Source organism: Grammomys surdaster, unplaced genomic scaffold (genome assembly GCF_004785775.1).
Source record: "Grammomys surdaster isolate TR1022 unplaced genomic scaffold, NIH_TR_1.0 277, whole genome shotgun sequence".
NCBI lineage: Eukaryota > Metazoa > Chordata > Mammalia > Rodentia > Muridae > Grammomys > Grammomys surdaster.
This window is the reverse complement of record NW_021604718.1, coordinates 1,851,548-1,875,751: the sequence shown is the minus strand read 5'-3', so window position 1 is coordinate 1,875,751 and position 24,204 is coordinate 1,851,548. Positions and strand designations below refer to the sequence as shown.

Sequence of the window (24,204 nt, the reverse complement as noted above, 5' to 3'; positions counted from 1 at the left end):
CAGGTTAAGAACCGCCTCTCTAGAGCATACACTTATTCTTCTTATTCTTTTTTTTTTTTTTTTTTTTTTTTTTTAGTATAGAATAGTTTATTCAGGCCATGGGGAGGGGAGTCGAGAGGGTAGTAGAGGCAGAGAAAGGCAGAGAGAGAAGAGTAGAGAAGTAGAGGCTGGCCATGAGCACCTGGAAGGGGGGGAAAGGGAATGGGGGAGAAGGGGTGTTGGGACAGACCAGTAGCAGGAAGGCAAGAGCAAGAGACAGTGGTTCTTTTTGACCCTGTGACATTCTCTTAGTTCTCTCAACAAAGGCTCGATCCGTAACCCGTAAATCAGGTTGGCCTCGAACTCAAGAGATCCACACGCCTCTGCCTCCCGAGTGCCGGGATCAAATGAGTTTGCCACTAAGCTTAGCGTTTTTTCTCATTTTAAAATTTTAGTTCGATGCCAATAGCTGTAGCCCACATAACAAAAATTCGTTGGGCTTCTTGGTCATTTTAAAGATGTACTGGAACCAAAAAATTTTGAAAACCGCTGCCTTGGAATGTTAAGAATGATAGATTTGTCTTTTTTGTTTGTTTGTTTTGTTTTTTTGTTTGGTTTTGGTTTTGGTTTTGGAGACAGGGTTTCTCTGTGTAGTCCTGGCTGTCCTGGAACTCACTCTGTAGACCAGGCTGGCCTCGAACTCAGAAATCCGCCTGCCTCTGCCTCCCAAGTGCTGGGATTAAAGGCGTGCACCACCACTGCCCAGCCTAGATTTGTCTTTTTTTTTTTTTTTTTTTTTTTTAAAAAGAGGACCTCTAGGCATGGTGTCCCAATACCATTTGTTACTCCAGAGGCAGAGACAAGTGGATCTCTGGGACTTCGAAGCCAGCCAGTCTTGGTGTCTTGGTGAGGGTCCAGGCCAGCCAAAACTACATAGAGAAACCTTGTCTAAAAACAAGAACAAAACAAAACAACAAAGATAAATTAAAAAAAAAAAAAAGACCAATCCAAGCCTATCACCGGAGGGAGTAAAAGAGTGATGCTGTTCTGGGGGAGGAGCAGCTGGAGTCATCTGGGCCTGACCGGGATGCTCTTCTGTGCAGGAGCTATTGGAATCATTTGGGCCGGAGATGAGGGTGGCTTCCACAGACGAATGTCATTACTGCCACTTCTGCAAGAGAAGAAAAAGAAGTGGAGGATTTGAAAAGTTGGGGAGTGAAGCAAGTTCCTCCTGGTTAATCTAGAAACACCCTCATAGTTATGGGCATGGGAACAGGATGGGGCTGGCATTTGCCACCTGCCAGACACAGTCCTGAGTGTCCTAGCTCCTGAGTTTTCTAGAAGACACCGTGAGTCAGCTGAGATGCCAAGCAAACCCCACCGCTGGGCTGTGCCCTGATCTTTGGAGTTTCTCTCATTGTTTACATGTTGAAATTGTCTGGATAGGTAAGATTCGGACTTGTAGGCAGCACAGTGGTCTCCCTGGTCACTGTTCTTTCTTGCTTTAGGAGACTGTTACCCTCCGTAACAGTCTCTTTGTCCGCTGCCTACTCTTATGGTTTGATGATACCCCACTTTACTCTGTAATAAATCCTGATTGTCCTCTGCTCTTCAAAAATAAAAATTTAAGCTGGGAGATGCTTAACAGGCAGAACCAATTGCTGGCTTGAATTTGATTCAGCATCCTACAAGGTTGTAGGAGGAAACTGGTTCCCAAGAGTTGTCCTCTGACATCCAACCACGTGTGATAACACACCCCACAGATTCGTATACACTTACGGGAAGATCTTTAAGAGGAAGAAAGATGGAGTAGTGGGGTGGCCCAGGGGGTAAAGGTACTTGCTGTTCTGAGTTTGATTCCCCAAGACCCACAGGGTAGAAGGAGAAAACCAACTCCCTCAAACTGGTTTTTGACCTTCACATGTCTGCTGTGGTATACACAGACGCACACAAATAAATGAACGTAACTTCTAAAAATGACAGAGGTCCAGTAACTGAGTGTGGTGACCCTCCGTTAATCCTAACACCCAGGAAGTGGAGCGGAGAGGAGGAAGAATTTTAAGATTCTCCTCAAAAAGCTGGCAGTGGTGGCGCACACCATTCATCCTAAGGAAGAGGCAAGCAGACCTGTTAGTGCCAGGCCAGCCTGGTCTACAGAGTGAGTTCCAGGACAGCCAGGGCTATGCAGAGAAACCCTGTCTCCCCCCCCCCCCACAAAAAAAAAACAAGGTAGGGGGTGGGGTGGGGTCTTTTATCTTCAAGCAAGTTGAGGGCAGCCTGAGCTACACCAGACCTGTATCAACAGAAACGTAGTAAATGTATAAATGTCGCCTGTTTCATTTTACTCCTCTCTCCCCCATGAGCCAAGGTTTCTGGGTAGCAGCCTAGACCTCAAGATTCTACATGGGTCTCTGAAGTGCTATACCTGGAAACACTGGCCAACACACCTGGCTTTTTTTTCCCCCCTTTTTCTTTTTTCTTTTCTTTCTTTTTTTCTTTCTTTCTTTCTTTCTTTCTTTTTTTTTTTGTTGTTTTTTTGTTGTTGTTGTTTTTTTCGAGACAGGGTTTCTCTTTATAGCCCAGGCTGTCCTGGAACTCACTCTTTATACCAGGCTGGCCTTGAACTCAGAAATCCACCTGTCTCTGCCTCCCAAGTGCTGGGATTAAAGGCGTGCGCCACCACCGCCCGGCTGATCATTTCTTTTTTAAATGTAGTTACTAATTCTTTCAATTTATGTGTGTGTCTTACATCTCTAATGGATGGAACTGCCTGAGTAAGTTTTTTAAAAAATCACTACTCCCAAGGAAACAGATCCTGGTCTGAGGTGAACTACACTGAGGATGAGGAAGGATTCAGACCAGATGTGTGTGAAGTGTACACCTGGAGCTGCAGCCAGTGTCCCTCCCCAGAGTAACCAACAGGAGGAGGTAGAGCCCCAGAAGTAGGGCACTGTTACCTTTGACTCTCTGGGAAGGGTCGTCAGGCTGGCAGGTGTGGCCTTTTCCTCTGAGACTTCAGGAATTGTCAGGTTGGCAACTATGGGGAAAGAAGAGGGAGATGTGGGGTTGCCAGAGGCAGGAAGAGGTGGATGCGACTTCAGAGAGTGGGCAGGGTGTGTCCTGTGGGGGCAGGCCTCACACTTACCCAGCCAGCCTAGTGCCTTGATGAGTCCCAGAAGGAGAAAAGCAGACAGGAACAGGCCTATGCCATCCTCGACTGAGGGTCCGGAGACGCCTAGCAAACAGAAGCAGAGCAAATGAGCTTGGTGGTTCCCGAGGCTCGCCCTGGTTCAGAGGTCCCCCAGGCGATTACCTGCCACCTCCAGGGTGACTTCAGCACTGCGCCCGGATGCTGGAAGGCTAGGGTGGTACACCCGACAGGCATAGCGAACTCCATGCTGCTTGGCAGTGACTGGGGGTAGCTGCAGGTGCCCAGACTGGCTGACAGAACCATCGGAATGGTGGCGGACGGTAGAGAGCCACTCCTTCCCCTCAACCTTTCTAGAACTTCCGTGTGGGCCACCTCTGATCTCCCATTTCACCTCCAGGCCCTCCGCAGGGTAGAAGTGGGACACAAGACAGAACAGTTCTGGGGGTGACTCTCCTGGGGCGGCCCACACAAGGGGTGCTGGTGTTAGAGACACTGTAGGGGGCTCTGAAGAAAGAACAGGAAAGGAAACTGAGGGAATCCACCTCCCTCAGTTCGTCTCTGTCTCCCCTTAGAGCTCCCGACAACCCCATGTTAAAGCTTCCGCATGCCCGGGACCCCCAGCTCTCCTCAGTATCATCCCTCCCCCCTGCCAGGGTGTTCCCCAACTCACTGTGCACAGTCAGCTCCAGGGAGACCTGTCCTTGCAGATAGGGCAGGTGTACAGTAGCCAGGTAGACGCCCTCCTGAGAAGGCTTCACCGCTGGCAGCCAGAAGGTCCCGTTCCCAGTCCACGGGCCCCAGGGCTCGTCGTCATCCCAAGCAACAAATGCCGCAGCCTTTTCCTGGGCCGGTGGCATTTGCCCAGCCAGCCCAGGAGTTGCAGCCAGCAGCAGGTAGCCCTTTCCCCTGTGCTGGCGTCGCCACTCCAGCCCAAAGGGAGGAGGACCTATGGCCGGAGAGAGAGCATCTTCCAGAGCCGGGGGTGCGTAGGCAAAGCGCAGGTCCAGCACTGCATCCTTTCCCAGTTGGACTCGAGGGGCGGGGTTGTGGGTGAGGACCGTCAGCACCACTGGGCGTTGGGAGAGCGGAAAGAAAGGAAAAGAAGCAGAGCTGAGGGCCCGCCCAAACTCCAGTTTACCCACACTTCAAAGACACGTCCGTTTATAATACTATAAGGCTAAATCAAGGTGACGGGGGATCACAGCCCTGGAGATTCTGTGCTGAGCACACTGCCAACCACGATTCTCAAATTCTATAGATGGCCGGGATCTACCAAAAGAGGGCATCAGACCCCATTACAAATGGTTGTGAGCCACCATGTAGTTGCTGGGAATCGAACTCAGGACCTCTGGAAGAGCACTGAGTGCTCTTAACCGCTGAGCCATCTCTTCAGCCCAGGCACATTTTTTTTTTTTAAATTTAAAAGTTCGTCCTGTGGTGTGTGTGTGTGTGTGTGTGTGTGTGTGTGTCTCGCCTGCAGGTATGTTAAGTGCACCATGTGTGTAATGCCAAAGGAGGCCAGCAGAGGGCACTGGATCCCCTGGAATTAGAGTTACAGGTGGCTGTGAGCCATCATGTAGGGACTAGGACCACAACCATAGCAGCCAATGTGCTTAACTGCTGGGCCATCTCTCTACCACCACCCCAAACACACACACACACACACACCTTTTTTTTTCTCTCTTTCTTTTTGAGACAAGACTCGCTCTGGCCCAGGTATCTTGAAACTCGCTCTGCACGCTAAGCTAGTCTGTAACTCAATAGATAAGTGATCATCGTACCTCAGCCTCCCTTCTTTCTTTCCTTTGTGTGTGTGTGTGAGGGGGGCTAACACTGCAGTGCTAGGGGCTGACCTCATGCATGGGAACAAGCACTCCATCATTGAGAAACAGTCTGTAGCACAGCTATCACGGCTCTCTTGACCCTCCTGACCCCGTCTCTCAGCCCTGAGCATCCAGTGCCTGACTGTCACTCACACACACAGCAGGCAATGGGCCTACCGCTGAGTTACACCTCAGCCCCAGGCCCCCGATCTCCAAAGTAGAAAAGGAAGCTGGACAAAGTGGCTCACACTGGTAACCCTAGCACGTGGGAGACTCTGGCAGGAGGATTGCCCTGAGTTCCAGACAAGCCTGCCTGACCTGAGAGAGACCCAGACTCAAAAACAAACAAAAATGAGAAACAGGCAGTCACAGTAAGAACAGGACCTACCTAGTAGGGATTCTGGGAGTCTGGTCTCTTAATACGCTTTCATTTTAATCACAGGTATGGGATAAGGGCTGCTTCAGACTGTCTGTGGCAGCTGACTGATTTTGTGCTTTAGCAGAGGCAGGGTTTTGCCAGCTGCAAATAGTTTCTGTGTGATGCTTGGAATTCTGGGAACTTTTCAGATAGTAGATAAATGCTAGGACACAGCCGGGCAGTGGTGGTGATAGCCTTTAATCTCAGCACTTGGGAGGCAGAGGCAGGCGGATTTCTGAGTTTGAGGCCAGCCTGGTCTACAGAGTGAGCTCCAGGACAGCCAGGGCTACACAGAAAAACCTTGTCTCGAAAAACCAAAAAAAAAAAAAAAAAAAAAAAAAAAAAAAAAAAAAGCTAGGCCACCCAAGAGGAGGGGTAGGTGGTTGTTGGCCATTCAGGGGGGTTAATTGCAGTTTGTTAATCACACTCAAAGAAGCAACAAAAAGAAATTAGATCCAGGGATCTCTCTCTCTCTCCCTCCCCCCCATCCTTCCTTCTCTCCTATCTAGTGATAGGGAGTGAAACCTGGGGTTTGGGTCGGAAAAAGAAGAACCTATAAAGTAACAAAGACCAGCTACACCTACTTACTGAGCGAGGCTATGCCATTTAATACCTCTGGCTAACCAAATCTGTTCTGTCCCTGGCTCTGGCTAATACAAACCTCTACAGGAAGCAGGTTAGTACACGGAGCACAGGAAGTCTACAAATCAGAGCTCTCTTCAGCCCCAGGCGTTCACCTTCAACATTCCCTATATTGTCTTTTACATTTTTATTTTACTTTATTTTTTTAATTTTATGTATTCACCATTGCTCTCTTCAGACACACCAGAAGAGGGCATCAGACCCCATTACAGATGGTTGTGAGCCACCATGTGGTTGTCTGGGAATTGAATCAGGATCTCTGGAAGAGCAGTCAGTGCTCTTAACCGCTGAGCCATCTCTCCAGCCCTAATTTTTAATTTTTTCACATTTTTACTGACTCGTTTATTTGTTGTGTATGTGTGTTCCTGCATGGCGTGCGTGTGGAGATCAGAGAAGGAGAGGACTTCCCGGACGGAGTCGGCTCCCTCCGTGTGGGTCCTGGATGAAGCTCACTTGGCAGTGAGGGCCTTTACCCAGTCACCTCCATAACCTGGCAGGATTCCTGCTGTTTGTTTTTGAGATTGTATTTTAATTACAATGTCTCTCCCTTCCCTCCTCCTCAGCCCTCCCCTCCCTCCTTTAATTCTTGACCTCTTTTTTTATTGCTATGGCGTGCATATTTGTATTTGTATATGCGTGTATATATTCCTAGTACAACCTGCCTATAACATGTTTCTAAGCAAGTGGTTAGAACTGCGTACTGTGTGTACTAAGTATTAAGGAAGATAGAGTTGACACTGGTTATGCAGCTCCACGCCCAACTGTGTGTCCAGCACAAGCAAGGTCTGGCACTGGGTTCTCAGACGCTCCAACAAGAAGGAGACTAACTAACCAAGGCTGGAGAGATGGCTCAGCGGTTAAGAGCACTGACTGCTCTTCCAGAGGTCCTGAGTTCAATTCCCAGCAACCACATGGTGGCTCACAACCATCTGTCATGGGATCAGATGCCCTCTTCTGGTGTGTCTGAAGACAGCGACAGTGCACTCACATACATAAAATAAATAAGAAAAAAAGAAGGAGACTAACCATGAAGATTTCCTACCCTAGTGTTCTGTGAAAACAGCCATCCAGGTGGGGCAGCCTAAGCCTGCTGCAGCAGCCTTCTGGAAGGTGAGGTAGGAGAGTCCTCAGCTGACCTGCCTGGGCCACACAGTGAGGGCAGGGTACCTTGTGTCTCAACCAAAAACTGAAAGAGGCTGGGGCTGAGGTTTGGTGGTACAGAGCTGCCCTAGTGTCTCCTAGGGGCAGGCAGGTGACACAGCAACAAATAAAACCAGTTTCATATTCTCTCTTTTTATATATAAGATTTTAAATGATTCCTGTTATGTGCGTTGGTGTTTCACCTTTGTGTATGTCTGTGTGAGGATGCTGGATCCTGAGGCTGGAGCTGTGAGCCGCCGTGCAGTTGCTGGGAATTGAACCCCAACCCTCTGGATGATGATCATCACTGAGGAGTGAGGAGCCATCTACCCAACCCTGTCTTCATGAGTTTCTAATCAAGCAGAAGTGACCTGGGAGGGACTTGATGAGGAAGACAGGACACAGCAACTTGATTTCACAGGAAGAGTCTATGAGAAGCAGTCTTCCAGAATCAGCCCTGCCCCTGAGCACTCCAGGAGCTCAGACAAGGGCCGAGAGCCATGAGTCAGCACTTTAAACCACATACTGCACTTCTCACGATCCAAGCTTGGTTCCCGGCACCCGTGTTCACACTACCTGTAACCCAGCTCCAGAGGATGCAACAACCTCTTCTGGATTCCCTGGGCAGCTGCACTCACATGCACATACCAGGACACACACACACACAAATAAAACTTACTTTATATACAGTTAAATAACTAATACAGTCACTGAGACACACACTCCTGCCCTGCAGAAGGCACAGAGGGATTATCTACAACAGATCTGAGAAGCACACCGAGTCTACATCTGATCTCCTGTCACTGAGCACCCAGGGCCACCCTGTAACACTGTGATTAACATGCCTGAACTTTCAGTATGTTCTTTGCTGGTTATCTGGAGCTTGATCTGGTAAGCACGGGGCCCTAACTTTTTCTTGGTGCTAATAACATTCACTGGTTCAGTGAATCGCTGCACAGCGCCTTGCTTTGATGCCACAAAAGAAAAGTAGCTGGGAAAATAGACCCTACTTTTTACAGTTGGAGCAAACAGACCCACAGGGCAAAGGTCACCACCACCATCCCACATGAAGACTGCGGTGTGAGGTCTGGTTCTCTTGAGAGAACTGCTGTCCTGACAATGGGCCTGCACAGGAAGAGCTAAGAGTGGTGGTGCCGGCGGAGCTGAGAGTTTCCCGACTGTCTCCATTAGGAGATTTCAAAAGATGAAGGCAAAGGACACAGGAGTTTGGTGAGAGTATTTGCCGAAAAAAAAACAGAATGGGGAAAGCCGAGGATTCTACCTATCTGTTAGGTGATGTCCAGAGAGAAGAGCAGACGCTCATAGACATTCAAGACAGATCTACCCCATTCTGCATACCTGCCCATGGACTGTCCCCTTCCCCTGAGCAGCACAGCAAAGTGGTGGCCCTCTGGGAACTCAAAACTGCACTATTTAGTTAGTGAGTGGCCTGTGCAGAATTCATGTCTGCCATGTCCCTTCTGCCCACTAGAGGCCACTGTCGAGGGACCAAAGACCGTGGCCGCGAGCCTTAGGAAGAGGTTCCTTGCTGGGTTGATTATCGCTAGGCTCTAGTGGGCTTTGAAGAGACTCAAAGTGGGTTTTTTGGTTTTTTGTTTTTTATTTGTTTGTTTTTTCGAGACAGGGTTGGTTTCTCTGTCTAGCCCTGGCTGTCCTGGAACTCACTCTGTAGACTGTAGACCAGGCTGGCCTCGAACTCAGAAATCCGCCTGCCTCTGCCTCCCAAGTGCAGGGATTAAAGGCAAAGTGTGATTTTGAAACTTGGAGTGAGTGCAGAAAAAAATCCGGGTGTCGGGACTCCCTAACCTAACAAGTTTGTCTAAGTTGTATCTGGAAACCGACACCATGACCGCCTCCCCAACCCCTCTACAAAGCCCCGCCCCCAAACCACAGTAGCTTTCAATTTTACTCTCGGCCTACAATGAAAGGTGAAGATAAAGTCTAACCAACTCCTTCCCTTAATATATATACTGATCCCCAGTTGGAGAAATGGCCCATTCCAAACTGGCCGATCTAGACTCTTAAAAACCATCTCCTGCTCCTCTTCGCGGCTACCTGTTGCCATGGTGATGAGGACAGGCTCCCGCTGAGGCTCCGGCTGGGGTCGCAGCAGGCCGGAGAGGCTGAAGACGGTGCTGGATACACTGACCATCAGCCAATCCCCGTCCAGAGTCCGCGGGCAGTTCCGCTGCGGAACCAGATCTCTAGCCCACTTCGCCGAGGCGGGGAACGGGATGAAGCGGCTCATCTCGCAGTGTGGGGCGGAGGCGTCTGCGGGGTACCGCCTGAAAGCTGCCAGGAGCATTCCCGCGGGGTCTGCGGAACCGAAAAGTGTGTGACCGTAGCCCCGGCTGGAAACTGAGCTAATTGTACGCAGGCCGGAAGGCACAGACTAGCAGAGTAGCGAGTGACTTAGAGAGCACCCAAACTTATTTACAAAAGGGAAAACCGAGGCCCGGGGTCCCTACGTGAGCTAAGAAGAGGCAATAGATGCAGGTGAGTCCCAAGACTCACCATCCACCTTGAAGTATAGCTTAGGGTCAAGATCTGGCCGGGGCCGTGGTCCCCTGGGTCCATGGCGCAGTAGCAATGCGGCAGGTTTCTTGGACAAGCCACCCCCACCTGCATCCTCCACGAACCAGCACTCGATCGCCTCTGGTCCAGCCGAGACGACGGTCGCCAGGCCTGGGGGGAGGGGCTCCGGTGACCAGGCGGCCCCAGGGTGTCCCGCCACCGGCCCGCCCCTTCAGACCCGCCACGGGACCACCTCCCTCTCCTTCCCAATGTGTCCCTTCCTAAACAAGAAGAAATGGGGCCCGCTCACCCAGTGCCACGGCCACGAGCAGGGGCAGAGGCTTCATGGTGCTGCGATCTCCCCTACCAAGTCTCTTCTGCTGCCTTTCACTTTCATTTTCCTTCCAAGGCCCGGGTGAGGAACTGGAAAGTCCCAGCTCCGGTCAGGTGAGGGCGTAACTGCACGTCGCCCACAAGTGGCCCAGACAGCGATGCCGAAACCCTGCCTCCGGCTCTCCAACCACTCCTCGCCCTGCACCCACCCCCGTGGATCACCGCACAGCGCCCACTTTGAGCCCTTTAGCAGCCTAGGCTCCGCCCTCCGGCTGCGTCCTCGCGCGTTTCCCAACCTGTTGCCAGGTCCCGGCGAACACAGAGGGGTGTTGGGAAGCCAAGTGAAGTGACCAATAAATATTTTAATCACCGTTAAAAATTAAGACCTATGCTACGCGGCTCACTCCTTGTTGCCACCCCACTTTCATGACAACCCGATTTGGGATCCCCACGGCAAGAGTGGGATAGTACAGAAATAAGGGGCGCATCCTTCCAGAGGAGGAAGGACAATCGGTCGAAGGCCTCATCCCACAACACAAACACAGACCTCAGGCACAAACTAGCACAACCTGACTGTTGGCCCTGTGACTCCAGGATGCTCAAAAGGTCCCTTTTCCATCCCCCCACCGTGTTAGCTCCGAGAAGGTGGGGCTCTGGTGTGCTCAAGGGAGAAGAAAAAAAAAAACGGCTTAGTTCAGGAGGTATCGAGGAGGGAAGGGGCTGAGGAATAAATAGAACGGGCTGGCGATAGTGCAACCTGTGCCCTTCTCTAGAATATATACAAGTCCACAGAGACAAGGAAGACTGCTGGGGGGGAACCCCCGGGAGCCACGCTGCCCTTGGGCTAAGCTCCCGGATTGCCTGCCCTTCAGTGTGCTGCTCCTCCACCCCCACTGAAATCCATCTCCACTTTGTGCACACTGGGTGGAGACCAGACGCGCCTGTGGGACGGGGGTGTGGCCGAATTTGCCTCATCGCCACTGCCCCCGCCCACTGCGGAAGACTCCCTCTTGGGTTGCAATGCTGGCCCAGAAGGTGCCCCGGGACCAGGTCCCGGTCCGGCCCCGCCCACGCCCATCCGGTGCCGGCGCTCACAGTGTCCCCGGTGTCGCATGAAACTGTCCCGCCACATGAACTTCTTGGCGCAGACACTGCATTCGTACGGCTTGAGGCCTGTGTGCGTCTTCATGTGCTCTGTCAGGTGGTGTTTCATCTTGAACTTTTTGTTGCACACGGGGCAGTCAAAGGGTCGCAGGTTGAGGTGCATATTCACGTGCCGGTCCCGCATACTCTTATGTGAGAAAGCTTTCCCACAGTGGCACAGGAAGATCTTATTACCGTCGCTGTTGCCTGTCCCTCCGGGGGCCCCGCCAGAGCCACTTGGCATACCCAGCCCCACCGTAGAGGTGCCCCCCAGGGTCACTGCCCCGTGTTCTGCTGTATTCCCTGGTGGCTGACCTGGTGCCTGCGAAGAGGAGGATGGGAAAACCAAGATCTGGTTGCCCGGCACATCCAATGGAAGGAGGGGGCGTGGAGGGTGGGTGAGGGCATAGGAGGAAGGGGTGGGTCCTCCGGGGTCATCAAGCCCTGTCCCCGCACCCCCACCCTCATAGGGGCCAAAGTCATTGGAGGATTCGCAGAAGTTGACCTGTTCCTCCCCCTTGTCGGCAGGCTCCGTCAAGGTCCGGACGTCACTGATACTGAGGGTAGCCTCGGGCTCTCCCCCTGCAGGGACCCCAGAGCCACCCCCCAGTTCTTCATCCTCGTCATCCTCACAAGTCAACACCAGATCTTCCTCCTCTTCTTCATCCTCTAGATCGGGGTCTTGGTGGATCAGAGACGCTGGCGCGGGGCAATTTCTAGCTCGCTTCACATACACCCAGTGTTTCTGCGGCACCGCGCTGGCAGGCGTGCAGTTAGACCTCCGGTGCCCAGTCCCGGGGGCCACCGCCCCTCTCCCATCCCCACCGTCATCGCAGAGCTCATCCGCCTCCAGCAGCAGCTTCCCAGAGGTGGTACCCGCACTGCCAACCACGGGGACTGGGAACACGGGGCCACCATCTCGACGGTTCCCGCTACCCGCTGCCGAGGCCACAAACGCATCCTGGGAGGAAGAGGAGAACTCAGTCGACTCCCGGGGGCTGAAGTAGTTGCTACTGCTGGGAGACTGATTCTCACTGGCCCGGCTGGAGGTGTGGGAACGTACGGAGCCTCCCGTGGCGGGGGCGACAGTCCCCCCACTCCCTGACGGGACACTGGCACAAGGGACAGAGGCAGAGGGGGCCGCGGCAGTCGTGACAGTGGTCGCAGTGGCTGAGGATCGACCCTCCCGAAGGAGTTCTGTGCACTTGTCCACTATGTGCCACATCTGGAGGACCGACCCCACCGTGAGGAAGTTGACAATGTCGGCCGCAGCCATGCTCAGGCGGCCCGTGTACGCCGAGGCCAGGACAGTCTCGAAAGCACCCGGGTCCATGACGCTTGGCAGCGAGATGGACGTCATGCCTTTGAGTAGGACCTGGTCGTGGAAGTAAGGAGAGGAGGCAGCCAAGACGGCCCGGTGAGCACGGAACTCCCGTCCCTGCACGCGGATGGACACATCGCAGAGCTGACCCTGGAGACGCTGCTGGTTGAGGGACTCCAGCAGAGCACTGGTCACCTCAGGGAAGGACACGTGTACCACTGCGGCTGCAGGCAGAGGCAGTGGTGGTGGAGCCAGCGACAGGGGCAGTGGGAGTGTGGCCCCGCTGGGTGACAGAGGAGACGGCTCCATGTCGAGGAAGGAGATACCCCCCCAGCCACAGGAACAACGGAAAGAAGAGGGCGGCCGGGGGGGTCTCTAGGGGAGAAAAAAAAGAATAATAGCATTTTAATAAAAAAAAGACATAGCCCATCACAGCATTAAAAACAAAAAACACAAACCCACTGAGATTGGTACACCTGTCAACCCCATGGTACTGAAGGGGCAACTGAGGCTCAGAATTATTAAGCAACACATCCAAGTACACCAATCAGACATCAAACCGCAGCGCTAGCAAAGAAAGTATTCCAACTCCGAGTTCAGTACTCCTTCCCGGGTCAGAAAATAGGGGGCTCTCAGGGAATGGCTGTCTGTCCTAGTCTACAGCCGCCCCGACAGCCTCACTTTCAAAAAACGCCCCTCCTGGGTGACACCTACCAATTTTCTCGGGATGAAGGGGGTGCCCTCCACAGTTCTCAAGCTCCGCCCCTGACAACCCCCGGTTAATCCCCGACTCCGCCCCTTCAGGACCCTCCGGGGCTCCGCCCCCTAGATCCCGGACCCCGCCTCGTGTTTGCCCCCGCCCCCGAACCCCGCCCCCCACTCCTCCCCAGTCGCGCCCTCGGATTGTTCCCCGGCCTGAGGGGGGGCCCCAGCCCCGCGCGTCCCCGCTTACCTGGCCGCGCGCCCCGGGCCCCCCCTCACTCGGCGACCAGAGCCGCAGCCCCGGCCCCTCCCGCCGCCATCTTGTGCCGACTCCCTCCGCCCTCCGCCTCCACTCCGCCTCCCGGACCTGCGACCTTAAAGGCGCAGGCCAGCACCCCTCCTGTGCTGCTGGGCAAAATTTGACCGACACAGACACTTTTCCTTTAAAGGACTGGCTCTTCATTCCGCCTTAAAGGTACCAGGTCCCCTCTGCGGCCGAGGACTCAGGAACTGGTTCGGCCGAAGCCTTCGTTCCCCTTTAATCCTACAAGCCTACCTTTTCCCATTGACCAGTACTGGCTTCCGCTCCTCAGGCTCCACCCCGAGCTCTGGACATTAGCTTGCTCGCGGGATCTAACAGCCCTTTTCCCAGCACATGACAGAACCGACGCCCCGCCCCCTTCCTCCGGGCCTGGATTGGCCAAATAACCTGGAGTCAGCCCCTGATTGGCCTTTTCACTCATACCGCTCAAACTGAGAAAGTAGAGCGGCTTAGGAAGGCTTCGGAAGCACTGATCTTTTCAAGTGCCTTGGGGAAGCTCAAGCAAGGGAGAGGACGAGGGTGCCCTAAAGAGATCTGCGAGGGCCAAGCTGGAAAGGGCAGACCCAGGTGACAGCTGTCACAGGAGAAAGACAAAGAATACAATAAAAAGAAATTCATTGTTTATTAATGTGTCTGTGTAAAACTTAAAACATCTGATTTTTTTGTTATTGTTTTTTGTTTTTTGTCAAAAGAAACACCACCAAAACGCGAGGAGCTCCGTCCATCTTTCGCTCCGTCATCTTCCAGCAGCCATACAAAACCTTCTGGATGCAGGGAGTGCAGGGACTGCTAATCAGAGTCTGAGAGCACGATGATCTCCTCAGGATCACACTGCGTGGCCACGCTCGTCTGCAGACAAGTCAAGGAGAAGGAAGGGTGAGCCAGGCATGGTGGCCCACACCTTTAGTCCCAAGGCTCAGGAGGCAGAGGCAGGCTGATATCTGAGTTTGGGGCCAGCCTGGTCTACATACAGAGTTCTGGGACAGTCAGGGCTACACAGAAAGGCCCTGTCTCAAAAACAAAACAAAGCAGGCTGGAAAGCTGGAAGATGGCTCAGCCACTCAGCACACTGCTGCTTTGCAGAAGACCTGTGTGCTGTGTCCATAACTCACATGGCGACTTACTGCCCTCTCCAGATCTAGAGGACCAGCCGCCCTCTCTGGCTCCATGAGCATCAGACACAAATGTACCACACAGACACACACACCAACAAAACACCTACTTACATCAAATAAATCAGTTTTTGTTTTACCTGGGCTATGTAACCTTGACTGTCCTGGAACTCACTGCGTAGACCAGACTGTGGCCTTGAAGTTATAGAGATCTGTGTGCCTCTACCTCCCGGGTAAGCCACTATGCTGGGCAAAATAAACCGAAACACACACACAGGCACACACACAACCGTCTTTGAGACTTTGTGGGTTCTTTTTCCTCCCCTTTATCTGTCTCCGTCTCTAGATAGGAAAGAAGTAAGGTAGAGGAGACAGACAGGAATCTAATGTCTCTCTTTTTGTTTCTTCTTCAAGCAAGACTAACAAACTACAACCAACCCTTCAACTACCACCAACCATGCCTCTTGGAGGCGGCGGGGAGGGGACTGTCTACCATTTATATGCTCTCCTGAAAAGTTCCCAGAATTCCAAACATCACATCACACAACCCAAGCTACGGCCTATGGCTGGCAAAGCCACACCTCCACTTGAGCTCGAGGCCAGTCAGTGAGCGGCGGCAGTCAGCTGGAAGCAACCACACATCCCACACACGGGTATAAAATGAAAACCTATTTCACTGTCTTTTGGTTGGTTGGTTGGTTTTTGGGTTTTAGACATAGTTTCTCTGTGTAGCCCTGGCTGTCCTGGAACTCACTTTGTAAACCAGGCTGGCCTCAAACTCAAGAGAATCAAAGGCATGAACCACCACCACCCAGCTCTGAGTTTTTATAAAGAAACCAAAACTCCAAAATTGTCACTACGCATGCACGCACGCACACACGCATGCACCCATGCATGGGGCAGGTGGGAAAACAGAAGAGCAGTAGGTGCGACACCCACAGAGAGTGAAAGGGTGAGGACGAACTGTCAGGACACCGCCCCAACCTACCTTATAAATACACGGCCGGAGAGACCGAGACTGGGGGATCTGGAGAACCAGGGATGGCGAGGGGCTGCACAGGGAGCTGGTCACCAGCTCATGGCTGGGAGAGTCCACCCTTGTGGAGGAGTCAGCGACAGGAGCCACAGGGGCCAGGGTGGGAGGCAGAGAGGGCAGGAAGCTTGCCCTCTGCTCACTGTCCTGCTGTGCCAGCTCCTTTTTTATATAGCTAAGGACAGAAGAGAAATGACAGAAAGGGCCTGAGGCCACAGGGAGACCTAGGACCTGCCTCCTTGCCTGCCTTCTTCCTCACCCAATGTTACCTGTTTTCTAATGGTCCAGATTCCAGTTGCTTCTTTTCCTTCCGAAATCTCTTGTTTGGGGGACTGTCATCGTGCCAAGTGTGAGAAGAGACACGCCCATTGAAGGACGTAGAGGTAACCACAGCTGCTCCATTTTCCAAGATGGTGGGGAGGGAATCTTCTGACCTTTTACTGGAAATGTCCCTTTCCTCTGGGGAAGAGGTGGTATCCTCGGGTAAAGCTTCAATCTCCAGCCCAAAACGCTGGGACACAGGACTCTCTTCCCCCAGGAGCAACAGGTCTTGGAGCTTTTCTCCATTGCTTTCAACATCGGTGCTGGGAGGGTCCAGGAATGCTCCTGGCAGTGATGCTGTTTTCTCTGTCAGTCCTCTGTTTTGCTGCTCCTCCGGGGACCGGGGCCCTTCTGTGGGTTCTGAGTTCCTTCTAGGGAAAATGTGCGAAGGGGATGTGGGGCTCTTCTCTCCTTCATTATCTGGAAAAGAAAAGGGGAGGGGTGGATGAGGAACAGGGATTGAGGGGCCTGTCCAAAGGACGGAGGAGGAGGAAGGAAAGGCTCAACAAGGAACTCATGTCCAACAGAGCAGAACTAACACCACAGGGGTGCTCCCCACAGGGGTGCTCCCCACAGGGGTGCTCCATTTACACATATACCTCCTCCTTCCTCTTCTTCATCATCCCCCTGATCTTGCAACTGTTCTAGATTCTCATCTTCATCTTCAGTGACCTCGTCTTCCTCTTCCTCCTCTTCTTCCTCTTCCTCTTCCTCCTCCTCCTCCTCCTCATCATCATCATCACTTTCCTCGTCATCCCCGTCGTCATCAGTCTCAGCTTTGGAGGTAGTAGGGCACTCCTGGGATGCCATTCCACTAGGACCCTGGGGGAAAGAGGAGTCTCTCTGATGGAATCCCTTGCCCCAGAGGTTTTGGTAGCAGGAGGACTTGACTCTGGGACCTCACTAACACTGGGCAAGCATGTCCCCAGTGTCCTTTCCTTGCTTTCTAGGCTGCTCCAGGAGTCACCCTGGAGTCCCTGGTGGCACTGCAGGGTGAAGGCAAGATCTGACAGGTGCTAACCCTTCCATACCTCACCAGACTCCGAAGAGGCTTTGGGGAGGTCTGACGACTGGGAAGCAGTGCCTAGGAGCCGGGCCCGTCTCTTCTGTCTCTCGCCCTCCTCCGTCTTGTCTTGCATCATAGCATACTTGGAGATGACCTCATCCAGCCGGCTCATGGCCAAGGTTCGATTCTCCCGAAGGCGGCGAGCCAACGTGGGATCAGACAGGGCAGGGTCAATGCCTGTGTGGGAAAACGGTCAGAGCACCCAGTTCCCATCCCTACAAGGGATTTAAGATGGCTCCATTCAACCTGAAGGAGGCGTCCCAGGAGCGTCCTACCTGGCCTATAGTCATCTGTGAGGTGGCAGCCGAAGTTGTAGATGAGGTCCAAGTGCCGCCGCTCCTGCAGCCTGACCCCCACGTCACGGAAGGCGTCCTGAGCCAGGAGCTGAAGCTGCTGCCTGGGGAGGCCCAGACTGTGGCGGGTTGCTGCCTTCTCCACCGCTCTCAGCACATCACCATAGTCCGGGAAGGTGTCAGGGCCCGGCTTGTTGATGAGCCGCTCAATGCGCCTGTTGACCTCCGGGTACCGGGTGCCGCGGTACGGAATTCGCTGCTCTATGACCCGTCCAGTCAGGGAAGAGCAGTCCTTCAACTCACACAGGCGCCCGAAGAGGCGGATCAGTTTCCTCTTCAAGCGGGCCTCCTGCAAATACGAGGAGTCTGGGTCATCCAGCTCTGACAGATCCAACTCCTTTTCCTGCAGCCGCCGGATCTCCGCTACATACAGTGCCAGCAGCTGCTCCAAGCGCTGGATCTGCCTCCGGGAACCACGAGTCCTTGAGGCCTCAGAGGCGGTGCTTTCAGTGTTTGTAAGGTTGGAAGGGGGATCCGTGGGAGGGTTATCACCGGCCGACTCGCTGGCCTCCGAGGCTGCAGGAGCTAAATTCAGCTTCTTCTTCATCGAGTGAGCTTTAAGCACGGTGCACAGCTCGTTGATGTAGACGTACAGCTTGGCCGGCCGGTTCCGAGACCGAGACAGAACCCTGGAGAGGATGTTGCAGAACTCTGCAGAGGCCAGAAACACAGACTGGGCACGCTGCTGCAGTTTGTGGAGGAACGGAACCACCTCAGGGTGGTCTGCTGTCTGCATCTTACACAGCTCAAGGAACTAAAGGGTTCAAGGGAAGGGACAGAAAAAAAACCTGGAATCAATGAGGAAGCCAGAACAATCAGCCAATCAAACGCCCCTTTCCCTAGGGTCTGCCCTATCATGTCAGGGTGGGTCACATCTTTTTTTTTTTTTTTTTTAAGATTTATTCTATATATGAACACGCTGTCACTCTCTTCAGACACACCAGAAGGAGTGCATCAGATCCCATTAGAGATGGTTGTGAGCCACCTTGTGGTTGCTGGGAATTGAACTCAGGACCTCTGGAAGAGCACTCAGTGCTTTTAACCACTGAGCCATCTCTCCAGCCCAGTGGTTCACACTGTTCCCATCTTTAATCCCAGCTGTCAGGAGGCAGAGGTAAGTCCAAACTCTATGAGTTCAAGTCCAGCCTCATCTAGACAGTTCCAGGCAGCCTGGGCCACAAACTGAGACCCTTATCTCAAAAGCAAAAAGGAGACTTCCCTGAATCATACCTCCTCAAACAGCTTCTCGTTCTCCAACTTGTAGCACTTCCGGCTACCTGAGTTACTGTTCCCTCTATCCCCACGGGGCTCGGAGGGACCGGAGGGACCGGAGGGACCAGAAGCTTCTGGTCCTGGTGAGACAGGATTGGAGGGTAGGTTGGAGGGCCCTGGCTGCACGGCTCCTTCATCCTCGTCGTCGTCGTCCAGAACAATGATGCTGTCATCGGTGGCCATGGGGGAATCAAATCTCCCTGAGGGAGGAAAGTGTCGGAACGGTCAGAATTCTCGAAAGGGAAGGGAGCCTAGGGAAGAGCCCCTCCCGCTTAGTCCCAGCCCATCAGGTACCTCGGGTTTCAGAACAGCTTAGTCCTTTCCAAGCTGTCTTCAACGCCTGTCTTCTGCAACTATCAGTCTCAAGCAGTTCTGGGGGGAAACCTCCCGATCATCTTAAATCCTCACCCAGAACTCCACCCACCCCCCAGTCAATTTCCTGTCTTTCGGTTGCGTTTTCCCCGATCCCTGTTAGCTGGTTACGTTTTCTTATTCCCAATCCAACGGGGTAGAAGATCCCACGCCCCGCTGCTGTTCCAGTTTTTCTGTCTACAGGAACCAACATCCCTGTCGATACCACCTCGTGCGTTTTCTTACTCCCAATCCAATGGGGTACAAGATCGCACGCTGCTGCCTCAGTTTTTCTGTCTACAGGAACCAACACCCTGTCGATACCACCTTACGGGTTTGCCCCACCTCTCGCCCTCAACCACGACAGTCCTCTCCGACTTCTTCCTAAACTCCAACTCTTAGACACCGAGGCTCAAGGGTTTCCCCTCAAGAGCCCGGTGTCCCCCCACGCTCCTACAGTCGTCCCCACGCTCCACCGACGTCAAGCCGGGACTTCAGGCTGGAGGTTTTTCACCTCCAGTCCCCTCCCTCTCTCACCGCACCCTGGTTTCCCCCCCATTCTCTGTGACCTGTAACCGACGACGAGCCCACCCACCACTCGGCATTCCTAATGTCTGGGCTTCCAGCCCCAGGCGGGGACAGTCTCCAGCCTCAGCTTCCCGCCAAGTAACCCTCTCCGCGTTTCAGCCCTAGGCCGCCACACTCCCCTCCAGGGCTAGCAAGGTACCATACAAGCTCGCCCCTCAGACTCGTCAGCCCGGGCCCTGCCGATGCCTCGGCCGCCGCCACCCCCTACGCCGCCACCTCCCGCTCCGCGCACGACCCGGCCCCCACCTCAGAAACGGTCTCACGAGGCTCCCCCTCGGCGCGGACCGCAAATCCTCACAAAGTTCCCTCCGCCTTCCTTTTTCCCCCCACCCCCACCTCAGGCCCTACAACGGACCGGAAGCCGCAGAGTCTCCGCCTGCAGCGGCCGAGGGCGGCCATGTTGCCGTACGGAACCCAGGACTCTTGGGACCGGAAGTGACGCATGGCCCCGCCCACCTAGGCCGCCGCTCCGGATACGCGGACGCTCGAGGGGGCGTGGCCTAGGACCAGGTAGATGGAGCGCGCCATGTTGCCGTACGGCACCCGGCCTCTTAGGCCAGGCGTGGAGCTCTCTGCACCAGGAGCTTGCCCGGAGCCACTCGGCCAATCAGAAACTTCCTGTCTCAGACCTGCCTCCACCACCCCACGCTACCGGTGGGATGCGGAAAAGACCCATCCCTCCATCCTAGGAGGAGGAAGGAACCCCAAGCAGGTACCTAAGGAGCTAGTGTCTCTATGGCTGTGCAGGACTCCAGGGAAAGAAGTAAAATATCTTCTTTTCCTGCCCTGGGTTGGTGTAAGCCTGGAGCTCCCTCTCCGTTGCTCTCCCTCGAGCCCCGTGTTCCACCGCCCGGAGGTGGCGCGCACATCGAGACTGTCCAGCCCCGGCCTCCTGGGTCAGGTGCACACACGCACGCGCACACACACACACGCAAACGAATGAGCACACCATGCTGCTCGAGTGAGATATTGTTATTATTGCAGTCGGCGACCGGCAGCTCAATCTGCACCACTGACGTAATGACCCAGGACCCTGGTGGGAACCGGGGACCCTCCTGTTTCTCCGAGGGTCGTCCTGACAGTTCAGAAGGCAGTGCTTCACGTCGGGGGTTTGCAGGGCACGAGGCGGAGCGCGGGATAACCTGGCGCGGGCTTGGGGAGAAGCCGTGCAAGCTGCCGCTGGGAGCGCTGGGAAACGAAATGAGGCTCGTAAAATGCCGCGGGGTGTCTCCTCCTCCTGGAGAGCTGCGGAGAAAAGGAAGAGGGGGGAAAACCACTGTGATGCCCGCCGGGCCCAGGGTGGGGAGGCGAGGTCTGCAGGTGTGCTGATGAGAAAGCCTGATAAGTCTACACCCTTCGCGGGGAGACCGCATCACCGCAGCCTTCCTCGGTGGTGGACATCTTGCCAATTTGCAGAACCAAGAATGAACGCCAGCTGCTCTAAGAGGACCCGAACTTCAAATTTAAACCCACCCTCCTCGCTTCGTCTTCTGGGCTTACAGCATTTCAATTGGGGCGGGGGGGTGGGGGGAGCTCTCCAGTGGCTAACCGGACTCTAGAGATAATGAAGGATTTAGTTTTCATATCCTTGGGTTTCTCAAAATAGGTTTCCCCCATTGCTTGCTCTTGCCTTCTTGCTCCTCTCGCCCCTTCCCCGCCCCCTTATCTCTCCACATGGTCATGGCTGGCCTCTACTCCTCTACTCTCTCTCTCTCTCTCTCTCTACTACCCTCTCAAGTCTCCTCCCCATGCCTTGAATAAACTCTATTCTATACTGAAAAAGCAAAGGGGTTTCCCTGAGTGAAGGCCTGAAATGAAGGTTCCCCATCTCTTCACGATTATTTATATTCTGTCTTATGTGTGTGCCAGTGTAAGTCTACACGCACGTCATGAGTGCAGGTGCCTGCGGAGGCCTTTAAGAGCACCTGTTGCTCCTGCAGGCTCAGTTTCCAGCGCCTGCCTAGTGTGACTCACAACCATCTGTAACCCTAGCTCCAGGAAATCCAATAGGCTTGCTAGTGGTGAACATACATGCATGCAGACAAATCATCCATACACATAAAGCAAAATAAGTGTATTTTTAAAATTAATCGTTGTAAAAACCGACAGCAAGCTGAGGGAACATGGAAGACTGGGGTGGGGCGGAAGAAGTTAGGATGTGAACGATGAAGAAGAGGTCTGTGAAATGCTGTCACCTGGACAAGGCTGGCTTATGGCACTGACCAACTCACAGAAGCCCAGGTTACCTTCGCCAGGTAAGAGCTGTCAAGATTCCATCAGAAATGAGGTAGGGGGCTCAGGAGGATGTCCACTCATCTCTGAAGAGCTAATATCAGTTAATTGTTGAGGGAGTCTTTTTCTGCCCTGGTAAATCCAGGGAGCTCCAGTAAGTGACCCCTAGGTATACTCATGCAAATAACCCTAATTAAACTGACTCACAAAACAAAAAAGACAGGGAAGTAGAATCAGCTTTAAGGAATAAAGGCTCCCCTGGATGCCACCTGGAGGTGGTGGCGGTGCCGGCCTTTAATCCCAGGACTCAGGACGCAGAGGCAGGCAGATCTCTTGAGTTAGAGGCCAGCCTGGTCTACAGAGTGAGTTCCAGGACAGTCAGGGCTATACAGAGAAATCCAGTCTTGAAAAACAAAAATAAAAGCTTCCCTGGGAGTGAGACAGGGATTCAAGAGAGAAATGAAGGGGCTGGAGAGATGGCTCAGTGGTTAAGAGCACTGACTGCTCTTCGAGAGGTCCTGAGTTCAATTCCCAGCAACCACATGTTGGCTCACAGCCATCTGCAGTGGGGTCTGATGACCCTACATTTCACATTGTTTGATCCATTCTGTTCTTGCCAACAGCTCAAAGTAATTTTATGGATCCAGGATACTTTTATGTATGTGGAGTTGGGCTTAAGAAGGTCCTGACCCAGAGCAGGGCTGGGAGTCTCAGGAAGGAGGATGTGGGGGTCTTTGAAATGTATCACAGTGGATACTGGTGCCTAGGAACTAGAAAGCATGGGCTCTGATATGCTGAGAGGCACACCAGACACAAGTTACTATGGAGCCTTATGTCCCTTTTTCCAGAGACAAGGGAAACAAATTCTTCAGTCAGGAACCTGTTTCACAAGTTCCTGGGGGGAATTCTGGCCTTTTAACTGTCAGAGACACTTCTAGAGTCCAGTTGGAGGTAGGCCAAGACTCATTTCTGGACATCTGCACAGCCTAAGACCTAATATGTCCCAGCTGCATCGCTCCTGGATAGGTACTTGAAGAAACCTAAGACAGAACACCACAGAGGCACATGTGTATCCATATTTGTTGCTGTAGCAATCACAATAGCCAAAAGAATGGAAGCAGCCAGCCTGCCCATAAAACAGACAAGATGTGGTACGGGTATACAGTGGAGTCTTACAGCTGGGAAGAAAACCTAAACTGTGATACTTGCAGGAAAACAAGAAGAAATGAAATACATTCTTAAGCAAAATAAGCTATTCAAAAGGAAAAATTACACCTTGTATCCTCTCATATGTGGGTTCTGAAATCACACTTATATACCACATGTTTATAAAAGTAGAGAGGTCTGTGTGTGTGTGTGTGTGTGTGTGTGTGTGTGTGTGTTGCAACCTGAGTCTGGTCCCCAGCACCCATTTCAGGTGACTCACAGCCTCCTGTAATTCCAGCCCCTGGGGATCCGACACCCTCTAGACTCTCTGGGCACCTGAACTCCAGTGTACCTACCCACAAACAGACACGCAGATAAAGATCATCTTAGAGTGTTGGCCTTAACTATCTCTTCCTCCCCAATCTCTCTAACATCTTTCTCACCTCAGTAGCCAAGACACGTTGTCTATAAGATGTTCACAGTTCCAGAGCTGCCTCCTCCTCGGGGGTCCTCAGGAGCCAGTCCCGAAACTTGGCCCATGGCAGTGGCCACAGCAGTTTGTAAGCAGCCTCCAGCATCAGTAGTGTCAGGAAGAGGACCAAGAAGGTGAGGAAGAGCTTGTCCAACGCCCGCCGCAAGGGCCCCCGAGGAGGAGTGGGACCCTGGGCGAATGCTAGGAATATGTCTGCCTCCTCCACACCACCCTCTTCCTCCTCTGCCATTTTCAAGCACAGCGGGACAGCTGGCTAGTTCAGTGTGTGGATTGGAAGGCCTGGCTCAGCACTGCCCGGATTAAAGGGTACAGGCTCTGATGATCCTGCAGCTCCTGGGCTTGACCCTAATTCAAGAACCCAGGTAGAAAGGAGAAAAAGGCTTTGAGTTTGGGGACAATTTCTAAATTTCTTTCTTTTTTTTTTTTTGGTTTTTCGAGACAGGGTTTCTCTGTGTAGCCCTGGCTGTCCTGGAACTCACTCTGTAGACCAGGCTGGCCTCGAGCTCAGAAATTCGCCTGCCTCTGCCTCTTAAATTTCTTTATAAGTTTTATTACTTTATGAGCATGTTAACTCTCTCTCCCTTCACCTGGGTTCCAGGGATGGGTCAGGGTGTCAGGCTTTAACCGATGAGATGTCTCTGCGGCCCAGGACAATTAAATCACGTCTTCGTCTGATGTGACAAGTCAGGCTGTACATCCAGTTTTACCATATGTAACTCTGCCTTGGA

General features: G+C 53.1%; 4 protein-coding genes across 9 annotated transcripts; all 4 read right to left on the bottom strand.

The window, feature by feature from the left end:
* Nucleotides 1–757: 757 nt before the first annotated feature.
* On the bottom strand, nt 758–10,238 carry Tapbp (TAP binding protein). The gene is made up of 8 exons (XM_028777048.1): nt 9,999–10,238; nt 9,689–9,859; nt 9,230–9,490; nt 3,801–4,199; nt 3,293–3,634; nt 3,125–3,214; nt 2,937–3,016; nt 758–1,150 (listed from the first exon to the last, which is right to left on the bottom strand). Exons 1-8 carry the CDS (start codon nt 10,033–10,035, stop codon nt 1,139–1,141), a joined length of 1,392 nt encoding a protein of 463 aa, XP_028632881.1. The 5' UTR covers nt 10,036–10,238; the 3' UTR covers nt 758–1,138.
* A 125-nt stretch (nt 10,239–10,363) lies between these two features.
* Nucleotides 10,364–13,526, bottom strand: Zbtb22 (zinc finger and BTB domain containing 22). The gene is made up of 2 exons (XM_028777046.1): nt 13,438–13,526; nt 10,364–12,860 (listed from the first exon to the last, which is right to left on the bottom strand). The coding sequence occupies exon 2, from the start codon at nt 12,792–12,794 to the stop codon at nt 10,890–10,892; it is 1,905 nt and encodes a 634-aa protein (XP_028632879.1). The 5' UTR covers nt 12,795–12,860; nt 13,438–13,526; the 3' UTR covers nt 10,364–10,889.
* Nucleotides 13,527–14,107: 581 nt separating this feature from the next.
* Nucleotides 14,108–20,405, bottom strand: Daxx (death domain associated protein). Of its 6 annotated transcripts, none has more exons than XM_028777094.1 (9): nt 19,961–20,018; nt 18,961–19,038; nt 18,625–18,866; nt 17,317–18,148; nt 17,007–17,218; nt 16,575–16,797; nt 15,924–16,395; nt 15,610–15,829; nt 14,108–14,358 (listed from the first exon to the last, which is right to left on the bottom strand). In XM_028777094.1, the coding sequence occupies exons 3-9, from the start codon at nt 18,847–18,849 to the stop codon at nt 14,299–14,301; spliced, it is 2,244 nt and encodes a 747-aa protein (XP_028632927.1). In that variant the 5' UTR covers nt 18,850–18,866; nt 18,961–19,038; nt 19,961–20,018; the 3' UTR covers nt 14,108–14,298. The 6 variants fall into 6 exon arrangements, with proteins under 6 accessions (XP_028632927.1, XP_028632925.1, XP_028632924.1 ...); XM_028777092.1 differs by lacking the exon at nt 19,961–20,018 and adding an exon at nt 19,852–19,920; XM_028777091.1 differs by lacking the exon at nt 19,961–20,018 and adding an exon at nt 19,613–19,730.
* A 3,054-nt stretch (nt 20,406–23,459) lies between these two features.
* Nucleotides 23,460–23,705, bottom strand: LOC114629034 (small integral membrane protein 40-like). Its single transcript, XM_028777015.1, has one exon. The coding sequence runs from the start codon at nt 23,703–23,705 to the stop codon at nt 23,460–23,462; it is 246 nt and encodes an 81-aa protein (XP_028632848.1).
* Nucleotides 23,706–24,204: the final 499 nt, after the last annotated feature.